Source organism: Myotis daubentonii, chromosome 1, assembly GCF_963259705.1.
Source record: "Myotis daubentonii chromosome 1, mMyoDau2.1, whole genome shotgun sequence".
Classification (NCBI taxonomy): Eukaryota; Metazoa; Chordata; class Mammalia; order Chiroptera; family Vespertilionidae; genus Myotis; species Myotis daubentonii.
This window is the reverse complement of record NC_081840.1, coordinates 51,586,625-51,604,437: the sequence shown is the minus strand read 5'-3', so window position 1 is coordinate 51,604,437 and position 17,813 is coordinate 51,586,625. Positions and strand designations below refer to the sequence as shown.

Below are 17,813 nucleotides of genomic sequence, written 5' to 3'. Positions count from 1 at the left end.
AGGGGTCCCTTGCCGGGGCCGCTGCAGCTGCGGGTCCCCGCTGCCCAAGCCGGACGCCTCAGCCAGAGGCGTTAGGCCTGGGCAGGGGCGGAGCCTGCAACAGCAGGGAGCTGGGGGTCCCCTGCCCGGCCTGACACCTCTGCCGGAGGCCTCAGGCCTGGTCAAGGGGCCGATCCGGTGATTGGTGATCGGAGGGTGATGAGGGTCAACTCCTCTGGCCGAGGCATCAGGCCTGGGTGGGGGGCGGAGCCGGGGATTGGGGGGATATGATGGTCCCCTTGCCCAGGCCTGAAGCCTGGGTCAGAGGCGTCAGGCTTGGGCGGGGGGTGGAGCAAGCGATCAGAGGGAGATGGGGGTCCCCTGCCCAGGCATGATTCCTGGGCCAGAGGCCTCAGGCCTGGGCGGGGGCCAGAGCCAGTGATCGGGGGGAGATGGGGGTCCCCTGTCCAAGCCTGACACCTCTGGCGGAGGCGTCAGGGCTGGGCAAGGGGCCGATCAGGTGATCAGAGGGTGATGGGGGTCTACACCTCTGGCTGAGGCATCAGGCCTGGGCAAGGGGCAGAGCCAGCAGTCGGAGGGGTCTGGGGTCCCCTGCCCAGGCCTGAAGCCTGGACCAGAGGCATCAGGCCTGGGGGGGGGGGGGGCAGAACCAGTGATGGGGGGAAATGAGGGTCCCCTGCCCAGGCCTGACACCTCTGTCAGAGGCATCAGGCCTAGGCAAGGGGCCGATCCTGTGATTGGAGGGTGATGGGGGTCAACGCCTGAGGGCTCCCAGTATGTGAGAGGGGGCAGGCTGGGCTGAGGGACACTCCCCCCCACACACACCCAGTGCACGAATTTCATGCACCGGGCCCCTAGTTTAACTACAACTTTGATGAGATGTTGTAGGAACTTAAGTCTAGTTTATGTCAATTAACCTCTGATAAAACTGGTTTCATTATACATCATTTTGCTTTAAGTTGCAGAACCTATTGACCAAGTTAAGTGAAGACTTAATGTCAATAAGACCAGTTTCCAAAATGCCAGCTCTTCCATCAAGAACACTTTTAAACACAAATGAGTAGTGACTAGCAATAATGTGAAGCAATTGAGATTATTTCAGTGTTTTAAAAATGTTCAATGTATAAATACAAAGATACCTACTCAAAATTTTTTACATGGACTCCTAACTAGAAATAAAGATATCTATACTTGTGTGGAAAGAGACAACCCTCTTTCTACTTAACCATCTCTTTCATTTAGGAAGAAGTTGCCTAGTGGGAAGCTTCTTTTGATAGTTCTCAGAGTTCAAGAGAATGGAACCTTTAAGTTGATTTCATCAAGTCTATTTATTAATGCATTTCAAGTTTCAAAAAACCTTACATCTTTTCACAATACTTTATTTTTTGCAATTTTTAGTAAAAATTTCCAAAGTGAACAAAAAGATACTGTATAAAACACAGTGGACATTAAACTGACAGTAGTATTAGATCTTATTTGTCTTGATCCTTTTGTTTTACCACATCTTGATCTGCCGTGGAGAGTTCAGTGCATGTATCTCTTTTCAGAAAACATTTAACTTAGACTCAAAATAAAACAGGGCAGTGTATACCTGCCAAAACCTCACCACAGGATAACATTACAAGCAAAAAATGTACATGTTCCAAAGTCTACCACACTCAAGAAGTTACTAAGAACCTTTGCAGAATAAAAGTCACCATTTTAGAAATGCAAACCCACTTCCAACCTTTGCACAGTCCAAAAACAAAGGCATTTAAATGATTTAAAAGCAATTACATACATATCTACCTACTTGTTTGTTTAGAATTATTTATAGTCTATCTGGGGTTTCATGTACAAAATTTGTCTCTAAATCATGTACAAAAGGCTGTATTTTGAAAAAAGTCACCACGTACTGTACAAGTTTACAAGGAAGAGATCCCATTATTTTCTCTAGCATTTTTGGCCTTGCTGGCTTGCGTCACATTATGAGAATGATTGTGTAAACCTTATACTCTTAAGAAAAAAAGGAAAAAAAGAAGCCAAAACACAAATTTTTTCAACTTTCCCTAAATTTGCCTCCTACATGAAGCCAGGAAAATCATAGCTATTTATGTCTAATTTAAGTGATGTAGTTGGAAAACAGAAGCAATAAATATGTCACAAGCTTAAAATATTCTTGTAATGCCCCCTTCCATTTCTGCATAGCAATAAGCCTGTTAATACATTAAATGCTTTTGCTTTCTTTCTTTAAAAAGCCAATTATTTACATCTGTTTAAAAAATAATTTTTGAATGGGACATTGTGCTGTTTCACCTCCATTGCTGTTGAAGTATTTTAGGGGGAAAAAAATGTCAGAAGGCCTATCTACAATTTACTAGTTGAGCAAATCACTCTTCTTTAGTGGTTACCAATGGTCAGTGATGATATACAGAAAAACTTGTTCAAATATTTTGATAAAAGAAAGACACAGCTTTTCTTTTCCATATCAGACAAAAATCAAAAGCATAATTAGCATACTTTAGATATATGGAAACACAAATAAGAGGTTAAAAAAAGAATCATTTCATTGACATAATTTCTACTGAATCATGAATAAAATGTCACCTATTAATTCAAAAATGGAATTGAATTAGTTTAAAATAAGCAGAAATCAGACACTTACATAAAGAACTAACTCTGAAGTAGTATGCTGCATATGTCCAGTTTGCACAACACAACTGTGTTCTTCAGCATAGTCACTCATGTGCTCTTAGCAGCCATTTGATAAAGACAAAATGAATATCAGAACCAACTCCATCATAAGAAAAGGGTAAATTGATTCTCATTTCAAAACTACCTGTGTAAAGCATTACAGAATCCTGGACCACTGAATACCACCATTCTGTTATCCTGAGTATGTCAATTAAACAGTAATTTTTCATTAAGAGCAGAAAAATTTTATAATACAAAGAAACATCCATATTGCAATTTCTGTTTACAATTGCACACAGAAGTACAGTGTACGTAAGAAATACATGTCTGATATAACAAGGTATGTACATTGGCAAGTGATGTCTCCAATGTTGAGGTGGTCGAGCCTCCTAGCCTTGACTGGCAGTTGAAAAATATATATATATATATATTTCAATTTGTGATAAAAGTTTATAGAGAGCCAAGTTTGCCTGCATGTGAAGAAAATGCAGCAACGAAGAACAGGGAACACAGGGCACACAATAATATTCTAAGATTTTGTGCCATTAGGTTAAAAATATCTGTCCATAAGAAAACTGGGTTCCTTTTCCACCCCCCCCCCCCACCCCCAAATTGGAATTTTCAGGCTTTAAAATTTAAGTAATTCCACCTGGTCTGAGGACATGATCTCTTGCCATTTTTTTCTTCAACTGTTATTTGTGAAGGTTTAGTTTGGGGATGACTTAATAGGTGTCTCTTTGGAGTGAAGTTTCCCATTGTAGGCACTAGGAAGAACCAAGGCAAAAGCTGCAGTTAACGTCTCATGTGTCCCATTTGATAACTCTCCCGGGGCCTCTGACGCGGGGGTTGTTGAATGGGCTGTGGAGGTCTCCTCCTCTTTAAAGTGCCTGCAAGTCACAAACAAAAGTAAGATAGATTTACTGTGAGCTTTATACTCTTTAAAAAGAAAGCTGCCATATCAATAAGAAAGGCTCTACACTGGTACTATCCAATAGAAATATAATATAAGCCATATATGTAATTTTTAAATTTCAGTAGCTATAATAAAAAGTAAAAAATAAATACATTGAGTATTTTTTATTCCACTGAATCCAATATAGCCAAAATATTATCATTTCAAGACATGATCAAGCCCTGGCTAGTTTGGCTCAGTGGATAGAGTGTCAGCCTGAGGACTCAAGGGTCCCAGGTTCGGTTCCGGTCAAGGGCATGTACCTTGGCTGTGGGCACATCTCCAGTGGGGAGTGTGCAGGAGGCAGCTGATCGATGTTTCTCTCTCATCAATATTTCTAACTCTCTCCCTCTCCCTTCCTCTCTGTAAAAAATCAATGAAATATATTTTTTTTAAAAAAGACCTGATCGATAAAATAATGAAATATTTCATTTTTTTGTATATTAAGCCTTCAAAGTCTGATATGTCTTCTATATTTACAACACATCTCAATTGAGACTAGCCACTCTCAAGTGCTCAACAACCACAACTTTATAATAGACTAATGTGATTTCTGAGGACATGATTCATGACAAAGAAATTACTGAGTGTCTTAGAGCAAATGACTTAACCTCTCTGCAACTCTAATGCCTTGTCTGTAAAAACGGGGAAAATATCGAACTCATATAGTCTATATGTGAGGATGATATGATAGTGAATATAAAAATGCTTAACACTTTTTGTGAGGGTTCAGTAAATGGTGGAAAGGGTTTTGTGGGTTTTTTTAAGTTTTAAAGATAGAATTTGCTTAAAGTGAAATTAAGTACAAGAATTTTTCCAATAAATGATTATAATTGGAACTAAATTATAATTGGTAACTCATCTAAAAAGTGTTATGAGGCCCTTAGAAGTGCCTAAGAAACGACAAAAATTCCAGAGGGCTAAACATTGTAAATTTATGAAAAGCAATGCTATAAAAATCAAATTTCCCCTGATTCCCACCAAGATACTATCCCAGCATGAATACTGAGCTCTCTTGCCCTAAGATAGGTAAATGCAGGAAAACAACTAAGGGAACATGGAGAACATTGTATGAAACCCCCTGTTTTAATCTGCTTTCTGTAGGGAAGTGAGTTGGCCTGAGGCAAGAGGCGTCAAGAGGAGTCTGTGGAAGGGAGAAGAGGCAACTGCTGTGCTTTAGCTCTGGTTCTCCTCTAGCATTGCCTTGGGACAATGTCTACCCAAAACCAACAGTGAACAGAGTGCTGGTCCAGGAGTCCGGAGGGCAGCATAAAGGTCACCAATACCTTGGGGAAGGTAAGGGAGACATATATACGAACTAAATAACCTGGAGCAGTTGCTCCCTACCCTTTTCTTCTGTAAATCCCTGGAACTCATCTAAATCCTTCCTGAGAGGAAGGGTGAAGACCAAACCTTAGGAATTATTTTCAGAGATGAAGAATGGTCATTAAGTGACTAAAAGCCTCCACCCTAAGACTCTTCCACTGACTGTATATGCCCATAAGCATCATCCCTAGGGAAAATAAGCATATGTACCAGAAAATCGCTGATAAACATGAACATTAAAAACAATAACAGAACCTTAGCTATTAGAACACAAGGACCAATAATCTAAAACAAAAATAAAAAATTTTAGAATATGAAAAGAAAACAAAAATTAAGAAAATAAGTGAATAAGTACCAAGCAAAAACAAAACTTTCTAAGGTCTAAATGTTTTTAGACACTCTGGGTAGATTAACATTAAACTGTCCGCCATTAGCTAGATTGGACTGATTAAAATAAAATAAAATTTTAAAAAGACTTAAAAATCAAGTAAATAATGCATCTAGTAATCCCATTCTCAAGGAGAAAGTGCTATAAAATCAGTTACTAAAGACTCATTCATAATTCAATTCTTCCTGCTGAATGGTTCTGTGTTATAAAAATACATACCTTGCTCAAATTGTCTTACCTGGAAGAGGTTTAGGAGGAGGCAACTTTGGATTACTACTTGGAGTATGAACACTGCATATCTTAATAAATCCAGCCATTAACATGATCAGGGCAATTCCCATAAGCAATACTGCCCACCAATTATCCTAGAAATAAATAGAGTTTCAATTTTAGAATATTTATCTATACATATAAAAGCCTAAGTGACCATCCAACCGTTCTACCATCCAACGGTAGCTATGATGTGCAATGACCACCAGGGGGGCAGATGCTCCAACCGGTAGCTATGACGTGCACTAACCACCAGGGGGTAGACACTCAACACAGGAGCTGCCAAGCTGCGGTGACTTGTCAGCTGCGGTTCTCGGGTGACACACCCCAAAACCAGAGAGGAGGGAGCCCAATTTCAGGGTATGTCACCCAAGAACAACCCTCTTGCAATCTGGGACCCCCTGAGAAATGTCGGAGAGTTGGTTTCAGCCCGATCCCCACAGGCCAGGCCAAGGGACCCTACCGGTGCACAAATCCATGCACCAGGCCTCTTGTATTATATAAAATACAGAATAGAATATATTACACTTTAATTTTTAAAGAACATTTGTTGGCTGGAAGTTGTATAGATATCATATATAAGCACATACATATTAATTTTTTTAAGTATAAAAAAAGTATAAAGGAGAAAACAAAAATTACCCATAACTTCACTTCCTAAAGGAAATCACTCAATCCTATTTTCCTATCAGTCTTTTTTCCATATAGCTATGTCATACACATGGATAAACACAAAACTGGGGTCATCCTGGATATAGGTTATACTGTATTTTTCTATGGTGTTAATTATTTTCTGGTTTAAATATTTCCCCTTTTTTGGTCTACTACTCATATAGACTATGCTATGTTTGCTTTTATATGCTCCACTGACTTGAAGGTATATTACTTTAAATTCTACTACTGCACAGATTTTTATACTCTTTTTTTTCTACTCGTCAAAGTTAAGACTAAAGTTTTACCTTTTTTGAGGCTCCCTTCTCTTATTACTCTACTTCATTTGCAATTTGAGACCCAGTCTACTGTTGTAAAATTATTTTAATATATCTTAATTTTCATTCTATTATGCATATATATCATAGTGTCTGTTATATACACTGAGTGGCCAGATTATTATGACCACCTGACGGTTGTAGGCAAATTAGCTATAATTTCGCGCTGAAGTGGCTAGCGGGCCAGACCATTATAAATAGGGAAGCGGTTGTTTACCACGACAGTAGAAGTGATTTTTTTTTCTGAAGATATGGGTAAACAATGCGATTTAACAGCCTTTGAACGTGGGATATATTTGAACGTGAGTGGCCAGATTATATGACCACCCATCAGTACTTCGTTGGGCTACCTTTTGCCTTCAATACTGCAGCAATTCTTCTTGGCATTGACTCCACGAGATGTTGAAAGGTGATACAAGGAATCTGTCCATTTCTGTGAGATTTGATTGTTGTGGAACCAGCTGCCTGATGGCTCTTTTAACTTCGTCCCACAAATGCTCAATTGGATTGAGATCTGGTGATTGTGGGGGCAACCTAAGCAAGGTAAAGTCTCCCTCATGTTCTTGAAACCACTCCTGCACAATACGAGCACTGTGGCATGGCGCGTTGTCTTGTTGAAAGAAGCCATCTCCACTGGGATACGCCATCAACATGATAGGATGAACTTGATCAGCAACGATACTTATATGTTGTGCTATTCAGACGTTGTTCCACATGAATTAAAGGGCCCAAATCATGCCAGGAAAACATGCCCCAAACCATAATACTGCCCCCACCAGCTTGAAGGGTTGTACTCATGCATGTGGGGTGCATGCTTTCATGCTGTTTCCGCCAAATTCTCACTCTGCCATCTGCATGATACAGCTAGAAACATGATTCATCAAACCACATGACTTTTTTCCAATGCTCAACTGTTCAATCCTTGTATTCCTATGCGAATTGGAGATGTTTTATCTTGGTAACTGCGGACAGCAAAGGTGTTCTAACAGGCCTTTGGCTTCCATATCCCATACGATGCAATTTATGGTTAGTTTGCCTACAAACGTCAGGTGGTCATAATAATCTGGCCACTCACGTTCAAATATATCCCACGTTCAAAGGCTGTTAAATCGCATTGTTTACCCATATCTGCAGAAAAAAATCACTTCTACTGTCGTGGTAAACAACCTGCTTCCCTATTTATAATGGTGTGGCCCTCTAGCAACTTCAGCATGAAATTATAGCTAATTTGCCTACAGACGTCAGGTGGTCATAATAATCTGGCCACTCAGTATATATATGTATGTGTATGTATGTATGTATAAATAAATAAATTAAAATATATAAATACAAATATAAATATAAATATATAAATATAAATTTATCTAAAGGTTAATGGTCTTTTTAATATGAAAAGTGGAGGATGTACATATTCTAGAAGCAGGCAAACTTTATTCAGTCTAAAAAGGGCCTAAAAATTTTACTTCTAGTTTAAATCATATTAAACAAGTCAATTAGCTACACAAAGTAATAACCTTCAACGTTTGAAATAATTTATAGAAAAGTTACTGTTTCCATTCTTAATAAATTATAAGTCTATTTTGTAATTCAAAATATTCAGATTTTAACATAGCATGTACAAAATAGTCACAACTTTAAAACTATGAACTTTCACATTGGCTTAACACAGACTGTTATAATACATATATAGTCATTGCTAATTATTACTAACTAGAGGCCTGGTGCATGAAAATTCATGCACTGAAGGGATCCCTCAGCCCGGCCTGCCCCCTCTCACAGTCTGAGAGCCCTCAGGGGCAGGAGGCGACCCAGCAATCAGGGGAAGGCAACACCCCCATCACACCTCTGCTGCTGCCACTGCTGGCAGCGCAAGCCTCGGGTGGCCCTGGTTACCTGAGCCTCGGGTGGCCCTGGGCAGCTGGGCAGCTGCCATCCAAGGCTTGCCTGCGCCTCAGGCCGGCCCTGGGCGGCTGGGGGGCTGTGGGGTTGAGGGTGGGTCCAGCCACACTGTACGCCCGACCCCCTCCTGCTGGGCTGAAAGGACTGTGGGACTCCGGCGGTAGGCACAAGGAACAGCGGGTGGGTCTGGCCACATCATGTGCCTGCCATCCCCCCAGCAGGGCTAAAAGACTGGGCGCCACCATCTTGTGGCTATGGGCGTCACCATCTTTGTGACAGTGTGATGGTCAATTTGCATATTCACTCTTTATTAGCCAGGATAAAAATCTCATTTAAGAAGTTCTTTTTCTGTATAAGTACCGCGCGCTAACCGATTGCGCCACTGAAGCTCCAAGAAGTTCTTTTTCTGATCTGGGGTCTTACAAACAGCCTATATCTTTATCCATCAGTAACAATGTAATTAAAGTAATAGAAACGAAAACAACAATGCATGCTGTCGCAAAATACCCAGGTCACTTTTCTGTATGTGAAAAGCCTTTCCTATATTTACATATTTTTAATTTGTTTAATTTTGAAGGAATCTCTAACTTATTGAAAAGTTGTAAGTATAACACAAATAACTTTTTAAAAACTGGAACCATCTAAGAGAACATTGCTAGCATGATGCCCTGTTATACCTAAACATTTTAGCATATAGTTTCTACAATATTAGGGTGTTTTCCTAGATAACAACAACACAATCATCAATCAGGAAATTAGCAGAGATACATTACTACCACTTAAACCTCAGACCCCACTCAAGTTTCACCATTTGTCTTAATGCCATCCAATTCAGAATTACATGTTGCATTTAATCTCCTGCAATCTAGAAAAATCCCAGTATTTCCTTGGTTTATATAATTTTGACACTTTGGAAGAGTATAGGATAGTTATTTTGTATCAAAATGTCCTTCAATTTGGATTTCTCAAATGTTTCCTTATGATTAGATTCAGGTCATACACCTTTGGCAAGAATATCACAGAAGTGATGCTGTGTTCTTCTTACTGCATCCTATCAGTTGATACATGATTTGAATCTCATTATTAGTGATGTTAACTTGATCAGTTGACTGAAGTGTTGTCTGGCAACTATCATAAAAATACTCTTTTAAAGTCACTGAGTATTTTGTAGGAACATAATTTGGAACTATGTAAATATCCTGTTCTTCATCAAACTTTTAACTTATTCACTTATTTATTCCCTCATGCTTTCCTATTTTACACAATGGGTTATAATCCATTACTATGATTATTGTGTCTTTTGAACATGCCCCACAATTCTTTGGGCACTTTATTTTCTGACACAAAGCAAAAGTTCTAGGTTCATCTTGTTATTTCCCTGCCCCAGCCCTGGAATCAGCCATTTCTCTAACTCACCCTGGTTCCTTTTAGAACTGCCCCTCCTATGCAGACATCCTCCCCAAAGCATTTGTACTCTTATCCCAAGCTGGCTGCCCCTTAACAGGGCACCCTTCTCACCCTGCTTGGCCTCTAACACCGCATCCCATAGTGGTCTTCTTCCCCTTCCATCACTGCCCCACTCTGGTCAGGGTCCAACATCCTACTCTGTGCCACTGTAGCTCCCCCATCTGGTATGAATGCCTGCCTTGCATGGCCTCACCTAATGGCTTTAGAAATGAACTGTTCAAGAAAAGAGAGCCTTAATGCGGAAAGATTTAGTTCTTTAAGAGAAGCTACAAATCTGAATTTTTATGTGAAATCTATTTTTAAATGCCAGCAACTCAAATTTTCTAAAAACAATATATATACCATTCAAGACATGTTTACACAGCTGAATCTGGCTTGGAAACCATAGTTTACAATCCACTTTTCTGAGCCATTTCTTGTATCCTACTGAGAGTGCCAGATAGTTTTTTTGGGTTTCTACAGAAAATAATTTTCAGCGAACTGTTCTCCCTATGAATCTTTAGGATGATATTCTCTTTCCCTTATTATATAAATTTTCTATAGTTTCCTGTTAGTTGTTGTTTTTTTTTGCATTATTCATCCTCAAATAATAAATCCACTCTTTATCAGAAGTGAGGCCTGCCCTCAGCCTATCATGTGCTGACTGAGTTCTCTCTTCACTCTGCCTACTGTCACATGAAGAACTATAAGCACAGCTTCTGCCCTGTTCCTACCATCCAGAAGCCTGTAAAGTATGCTCTTTAATGAAGCAGGACTTTCTTCTACCTCCACTGTTTAGAATTCTGACACCCTGATCTAGTAAAATACATAAAGATCCAAAATCACCAGTGTGTATGTGCTCTTCCTTCTCTATACCAGTGATTCTCAACCATGGCTGCACATTAGAATCACCTGGAAAGTTTTTAAACCTCAGATACCAGACCAAATCCCAGACCTAAATGGAGCAGGGAAGAGATTCTAACATCAGTAATTTTGTTACAGCTGCCCAGATGATTCCATTAAACTGAGAGCTACTGGTCTCTACCAGGGGTCAGCTAACTTTTTCTATAACGTTTCCCATCTGGAGATTCAATCAACCACAGATAGAAACAGTATTATTTTCAATCCACAGATTCAGAAGGCCAACTATATGCACTATTCTGTGTCACCTATATAATAAAGAGGTAATATGCAAATTGGTCCTAACAGCGTCACAGTAATGACCAATTTGCATATTAACAGGCCAGCAGGAGGCTGCGCATGCAGCAGAAGGGCTTTCTGTGCCCAGGAACCCGCAGTGGCGGGAGTCAGGCCTGGGTCCATCACCAGTTAGAAGGCATCTCAGGGTGAGGACCATCACCTCAGCCAGAACTCAATATGGTCACCTGGTCTGGCCCCTCCTCAGAGGCAGCCCCTTTCCTCCATGTTCACTGCAGAGGACAGACAGGGATGCCTAAGAGGCTGGGGCCATGGTGCCCCATCCCTACCCTGCCCCCCTGGCCTCCTTCACATGTGGCCCCCATGGAAGGGTATGTATAAGAGCCCTTCCTTGCTACCTCTCACCACTGTCTCCAGCCATCCCTCCGCACACAGACATATCGGCTTTCAAGGTTGCCCTACTTACTTCCTCTCACCCGCTTCCAGGGCCTCTGCTCTGGATGGGCCTTTGGAATCCAGGGATCTGGGGTTTTACAACAGAGCTGGGTTGGGAAAGGGTAAACAGCACCAAAGATGGTTGATATGGCCACTCACCTCTGCTTCAGCTTAACCAATTAGTTCAGCCTCAGAACGTGGCACTCAGAGGGGATCCCTACTTCCCCAGCAATGGCTCTAGGGTCTTAGCCGCAGTGCCAATATCCTCTCCCCCTTGGCCCTCCCCACAGCTGGTTCTTGCTGCACCTCCATGTGCCTTACTTAACCACCCCTTTCTTTCTTGTTCCTACAAAGGAGGCTGCATCTTTGTATGTTATATTCATATAAACTTTGTAATGTTTTTGGGGGGAGGAGGGGGAAGAAACATTGACCAAGAGAATGCCGCAGTCAACATCCAGAGTCCAGTTCAGGAGAACGGAGAGAAGGAAGAATTCCATAAGTTGGCCGATGCCAAGATATTTCTGAGTGACTGCCTGGCGTGTGACAGCAGAGGAAGGAGTCCAAGTTTCTCAGCAGAACACCAAGGACTTCTTCTGTGTTCTGAACCTTTGCTTTGGTTTTCAGAATTCCCTGCTCCCCATCTGTTGGCTCCCTCCCTCTGAGGCGTGCTGTCGTCGTCACATTGGTGCAAGTGGAATATTGTATCTCGAGAGGATTGCCCCAATGTACCTATCCTTTTATCCAACGATGAAAAAATCCCAAAGAATAAGAATGGAGACAGACTACTGTCCTTTAGGCTTAAAAAAAAACCAGAAGTGTCCTGCAAAGAGCTGAGACTTGGTTCTGTCCATGCACCTCAGAGAGATTGGATGAGGAAATGGCCCGGTTTGGCCCTGACTTTACCCACTTATGTTACTCTTGAAGGTGTCGTTGCCACAATGTGAATAAACTGCCACCTTTTGGAATAGGGGCTCATACGGAAGTCTGCATTCTCAACTTTTCTTGAAAACAGATCTATGTTCTGCAGCTGTGGCCACCATCCTGAGACCAGGTCCTGTCGCTGGGAATCAGGAGGCACTGGAATGGAGGCCCTCCCTCCCCCATGCCCTTTTACATTCAGGGATTGAGCTGAACTCACTTTGGGGGAGGCCTGGCAAGGGTGACAGGTGTCACAGATAGGATAGAGAATGGAGAGGCGGACACCATGCTCGGTCCTACCCTGGGTGGGGTCAGGCAGACGAAGGCCGGCCAGCCCGCCCCACAATTGGGTGAGATAGAGTTCTCTGTGTCCACCTCTCACCCTGTGGGCCCAGCCATTCCCCTCAGCTTCGGGCAGCCCTCTGTGTTCCATGACAGCACGCTCTGCCCTCACATGCTGCTCGCCCTAAATAAGAAGAGAGCTCTTGGCCCACAGACAACTACACAAAAAGATAGGGCTCACAGTCGGCGAGTGCAGTGGCGGTGGCTGGAGCCTCTCCTGCCTCCATGGCAGCGCTAATGAACAGCAAGCTCAGTGGTAAGGAGCAGCAAGTAGACGGGCGGTAAGGAATGAGGGGTCCCGGACTGCAAGAAGGATTTCCAACTGTTGGCTTAGGCCCTTTGGCTTAGGACTGTGAGAGGGTACAGGCTGGGCTCAGGGACAGCCCCTCCCCACCCCCAGTGCACGAATTTCATGCACCAGGCCTCTAGTTTTAAATAAGGAGTTTGAGCATCCCCAAATCTTGGTATCTGTTGGGGGTCCTGGAACCAATCCCCCATGGACACTGAGGGATGACCGTATTTACACAAACAGGGAGCAGATCAGATATGACCCCTGGGCCATCATTTGTCAACCCCTGTTCTACAGCCACATACAGTACATTAGTTGAATGGCTACCATTCAACACTACTAGCACCTCAGTTCTATCTTTCTATCCTACTAGTTGCCTGAGAGTTTTGGGGGCGGCCATGAGTACCTAATTGGCTGTAAAAAGAAAAGTCCTATGATTGGGAAGAGCTGCTCAAATAATCAGCATTCACATGGTAAAGAAATGGTTCCCATCTCTGAGTAGATCTAAGAACTATCTCATATGTTTATTAACATACTAGAGGCCCGTTGCACAAAGATTCGTGCAATAGGCCTTCTTTCCCCTGGCTGCCAGCACCAGTTTTCCTCTGGCACCCAGGACCCAGACCTTCACTCTGGCCACCGCCTTACATCTCCACTCTGGACACAGTCTTTGCTGTGGCTGGAGTCTTCAGTCTCCGGCCAGAGCTGCTCCTGTAGCTCCTTCAGCCCCCCACCCTCTCCCTCATGGCTTGATCCCTGCTTCGCCTGCAGACCTTGCCAACGGGTTCCTGGGTCCCAGGGGGCCGCCTTGCCTGCGGCCTGGCTTTCCGGCAGCTCCTGGGGTCACACACAGGGGCCTGGATGGTGGCTCCCGGTGTCGCGCCCTGCCTGCAGTATGCAAATTAGCCGCCATCTTTGTTGGTGGTTAATTTGCATATCGCACTGATCAGCCAATGATGATGGTAGCGAAGGTATGGTTAATTACCATGTTTGTCTATTATTAGATAGGACTAGAGGCCCAGTATACAAAGTCATGCACAGGTGGGGTCCGGTCAGCCCACCCCGACTGGGGCCAATCAGGACGGGCCGGGGGGGGGGGGGCAGCCTGTAGGCCTGCGGCCCCTCCTCCCAGCCGGACCTGCCCCCTGGTCAAACTCTCAGTCGAAGGGGTCAATTTGCATATTAGCCTTTTATTATATAGGATAAGATTACTGGGGTGCAAGTGGCCAGGGAGAGGTCAATGGGGTGAAAAGGAAACTCATGTAATACTTTTAACAAGAATTTAAATGAAAAAAAAAATAAAATTATTGAGCCACAACCCTACAAATCCCAATTCAGCTGTTCTGGTTGGTGGAGGGCCTAACCAACTACATTTTAAACAAGCACACTAGTGATTAGGATGTAGATCAGTGTAGATACACTGGTATTGTGGTACGGGACCATTCTGAACAATGGAAGTTTAGCACCCTTGGTCCTCATCCATCAAATCCTAATAGAACCCTCAGTTACTTTTTTTTTTTTTTTAATGTTTTTATTGGTGAGAGAGAGAGAGAGAGAGAGAGAGAGAGAGAGAGAGACAGACATTGATGAGAGAAAACCATTGATCAGCTGCCTCCTGCACACTCCCTACCAGGGGCATGTGCCCTGATTGGGAATCAAACTGGCAACCTCTCGGTGCATGCAATGATGTCCAATCAACTGAGATCAGCCAGGGCGTCCTCTCAGTTACTTTGACAATTATGTACATTTCTAAATATTCTCTGGGAGGCAGTATCACCACTAATGTGATCCAATCCACAGGCATAAAGGGTCACGGGTCTTCCCACTATTTTCAAGCTGATGAGCTATTTCTGTACTGGAAGATGCACTTCTAGTCCTAATGTTCATTTTATTCTCTAACACATTTTCATCCTTCCAGTCTTCCCTGTTCAAAACCTCTTCTACCTGGTCATCAGTATTACAACTACCTAAAAAAATGGAATTGACTATGTCACTCCTCTATGTAAAACCCTTATTTAAAATCTTCCCACCAATGATCTCCAAAATAGACCAAGTGGAAGAAAGAAAGAAAAACAAAAACAAAAACTTGAGTGCGTGCGCGCGTGCACACACACGATTCATACACACACACACACACACACACACACACACACACACACACATATATATATATATAAATTCCATTTGGGGTTTTTTTTAATAAATATTCTTATAATGGTATAAATAGTTTCTGAAGAATATACAAGAAACACATTTTGAGAAGACTGGGCTCCAGAATAAAAAGAAGGCATTCTTTTCAATATATTACGTTGTCAATTAAAAAAAGAAAAAAGCCAGGCCGGAGTGGTTCAGTGGTTCAGCATCAACCTATGAATCAGAAGGTCACAGTTCAATTCCTGGTCAGGGCACATGCCTAGGTTGCCAGTTTGGTCCCCAGTGGGAGGGCATGCAGGAGGCTGATCGTTGATTCTCTCTCATCATTGACGTTTCTGTCTCTCCCTCTCCCTTCCTCTTTGAAATCAATAAAAATAAGTATTTTTTAAAAAGTCTTTTAAAAAATGACATTTTTCAAAAGGAAAAAAGGAGAAGAAAAATTTTTACTTACAAAAATTCATAGTTCTGTGACTTTTTCAGGGACTCCCTCTTCATAAAACATCAATCTGTACCCTTCTACTTCTACTAGTTCTTAAGAACTTAGCTTTGGTATCACCTCTTTAAAGAGACCTTCCCCAAATAGTTTCTCCTATTTTCTATTAAAACATCATGAAGAACTGGAAACATATTTCAATGTGTATGCTTGTCTTCTCTACCCCCAAAATAGACTGTGAGCTCCTTCAATTTATACACTACAAACTCAGTACCTAGCTCACAAAAAAGTATGTGCTGAATTAGGTATTACAGCTGAGTCATTATTCCAAATACTCACTTTTTGAAACACTACTAATAGCTCAGTTATTATTTCTACAATGTCCACAAAAATTGTGGTTTTGATAGCTCTTATGCTAGCTTTTCAGTACCTATATAGAGTCTTTTAAAAAAGACGCAAGAAATATGGCAGTAAGAGAATTAGACTGGAGACATGCCTAGATTTAATAATAGTTATAGTAACTTTGTAGAAAACAAAAGTCAAAAGGACCTGCTCAGTTCAGATCAACTGATACTTACTAAAACGTGGCACCCAAGTTTTTGAGAACTTCTATAGTTCCTTCTAGCAGTGTTCTTGGCCTTCCTCCAATTTTTTTAGATAACTATACATCTCAAAAACACAAAGCTTGAAATATTTTAATGACAGTGATAGCCTTTCAGAGTTTAATATCTAGGAAAATGGAACTTCCTGGATAGACGATAGCAAGGAAAACTAAACAAAACAATGGTGTATTTGAGAGTGTTAGTAAGTATGGCCACCTTTGGTAAAAGAAATTTTTAATGCTACCTTTATTTTTTTTTAAATATATTTTATTGATTTTTTACAGAGAGGAAGGGAGAGAGATAGAGAGTTAGAAACATCGATGAGAGAGAAACATCGATCAGCCGCCTCCTGCACACTCCCTACTGGGGATGTGCCCACAACCCAGGTACATGCCCTTGACCAGAATCGAACCTGGGACCTTTCAGTCCGCAGGCCAACGCTCTATCCACTGAGCCAAACCGGTTTCAGCTAATGCTACCTTTAAAAAAAAATTATCAGCCCTAGCCGGTTTGGCTCAGTGAATAGAGTGTAGGCCTGCAGACTGAAAGGTCGTGGGTTCCATTCTGGTCAGGGGCATATGCCCAAGCTGCGGGCTCAATCCCAGTGGGGGGGTGTGCAGGAGGCAGCCATCAATGATTCTCTCTCATCATTGATGTTTTTATCTCTCCCTTCCTTTCTGAAATCAATAAAAATAAAACTATATTTCAAAATAATAATCTATATATACTGTATGTATTTATATATATATATCCCACGTTCAAAGGCTATTAAATCGCATTGGTTACCCATATCTTCTACTGTCGTGGTAAACAACCTGCTTCCCTATTTATAATGGTCTCGCCCTCTAGCAACTTCAGCGCGAAATTATAGCTAATTCGCCTCCAAATGTCAGGTGGTCATAATAATCTGGCCACTCTGTACAGTGGAGCCTTGACTTACGAGTGTCCCGACTAACGAGTTTTTTGAGATACCAGCTCTCTCTCAGCCGATTTTTTACATTGAGTTGACAGAGTAATTTGAGTTAACGAGCTCCTTAAAGAGCTCGGTCTCGGAACAAATTAAACTCGTAAGTCAAGGCCCCACTGTATATAAAAGCCTAAGAGACCGAACAACCAGTTGACCAGTCGCTATGACATGCACTGACCACCAGGGGGCAGACACTCAATGCAGGAGCTGCCTCCTGATGGTCAGTGCACTCCCACAGCCAACCTCCTGCAGCGGCCAACCTCCCATGGTCCCTCCCCAAGGCCGGCTGCCCGATAGGCCCTGATTGGACCAGCCAGCCAACCTCCCGCAGTCCCTCTCCCCATACTGGGCGAGATGGCCCGATCGGCCCCAATCGCTGGCCAGGCCAAGGGACCCCACCTGTGCACAAATTCGTGCACCGGGCCTCTAGTAATAAATAAAATTAAAAAAGAATTATCAGAGTGTCTTAAATACTAAATCATAGTCTTCTCTTTTACATATAGTACTATAAAAATAGGGGAAAGAATACCAATCTGGTTAATAAATGTAAAATATGTGTTCTATCTCAAAAG

At 42.2% G+C, this 17,813-nt stretch overlaps 1 protein-coding gene across 1 annotated transcript in view; it reads right to left on the bottom strand.

Moving 5' to 3' along the window:
- Positions 1–1,309: 1,309 nt before the first annotated feature.
- Positions 1,310–17,813, bottom strand: part of ADAM10 (ADAM metallopeptidase domain 10) — a 168,489-nt gene continuing 151,985 nt past the window's right edge. Inside the window, exons 15-16 of the mRNA XM_059699958.1 lie at positions 5,578–5,704; positions 1,310–3,560 (exon numbers count right to left, since the gene is read on the bottom strand). Coding sequence (XP_059555941.1) covers positions 3,466–3,560; positions 5,578–5,704 — 222 coding nt within the window. The 3' untranslated portion in view covers positions 1,310–3,465. The remainder of the gene's footprint in view (positions 3,561–5,577; positions 5,705–17,813) is intronic.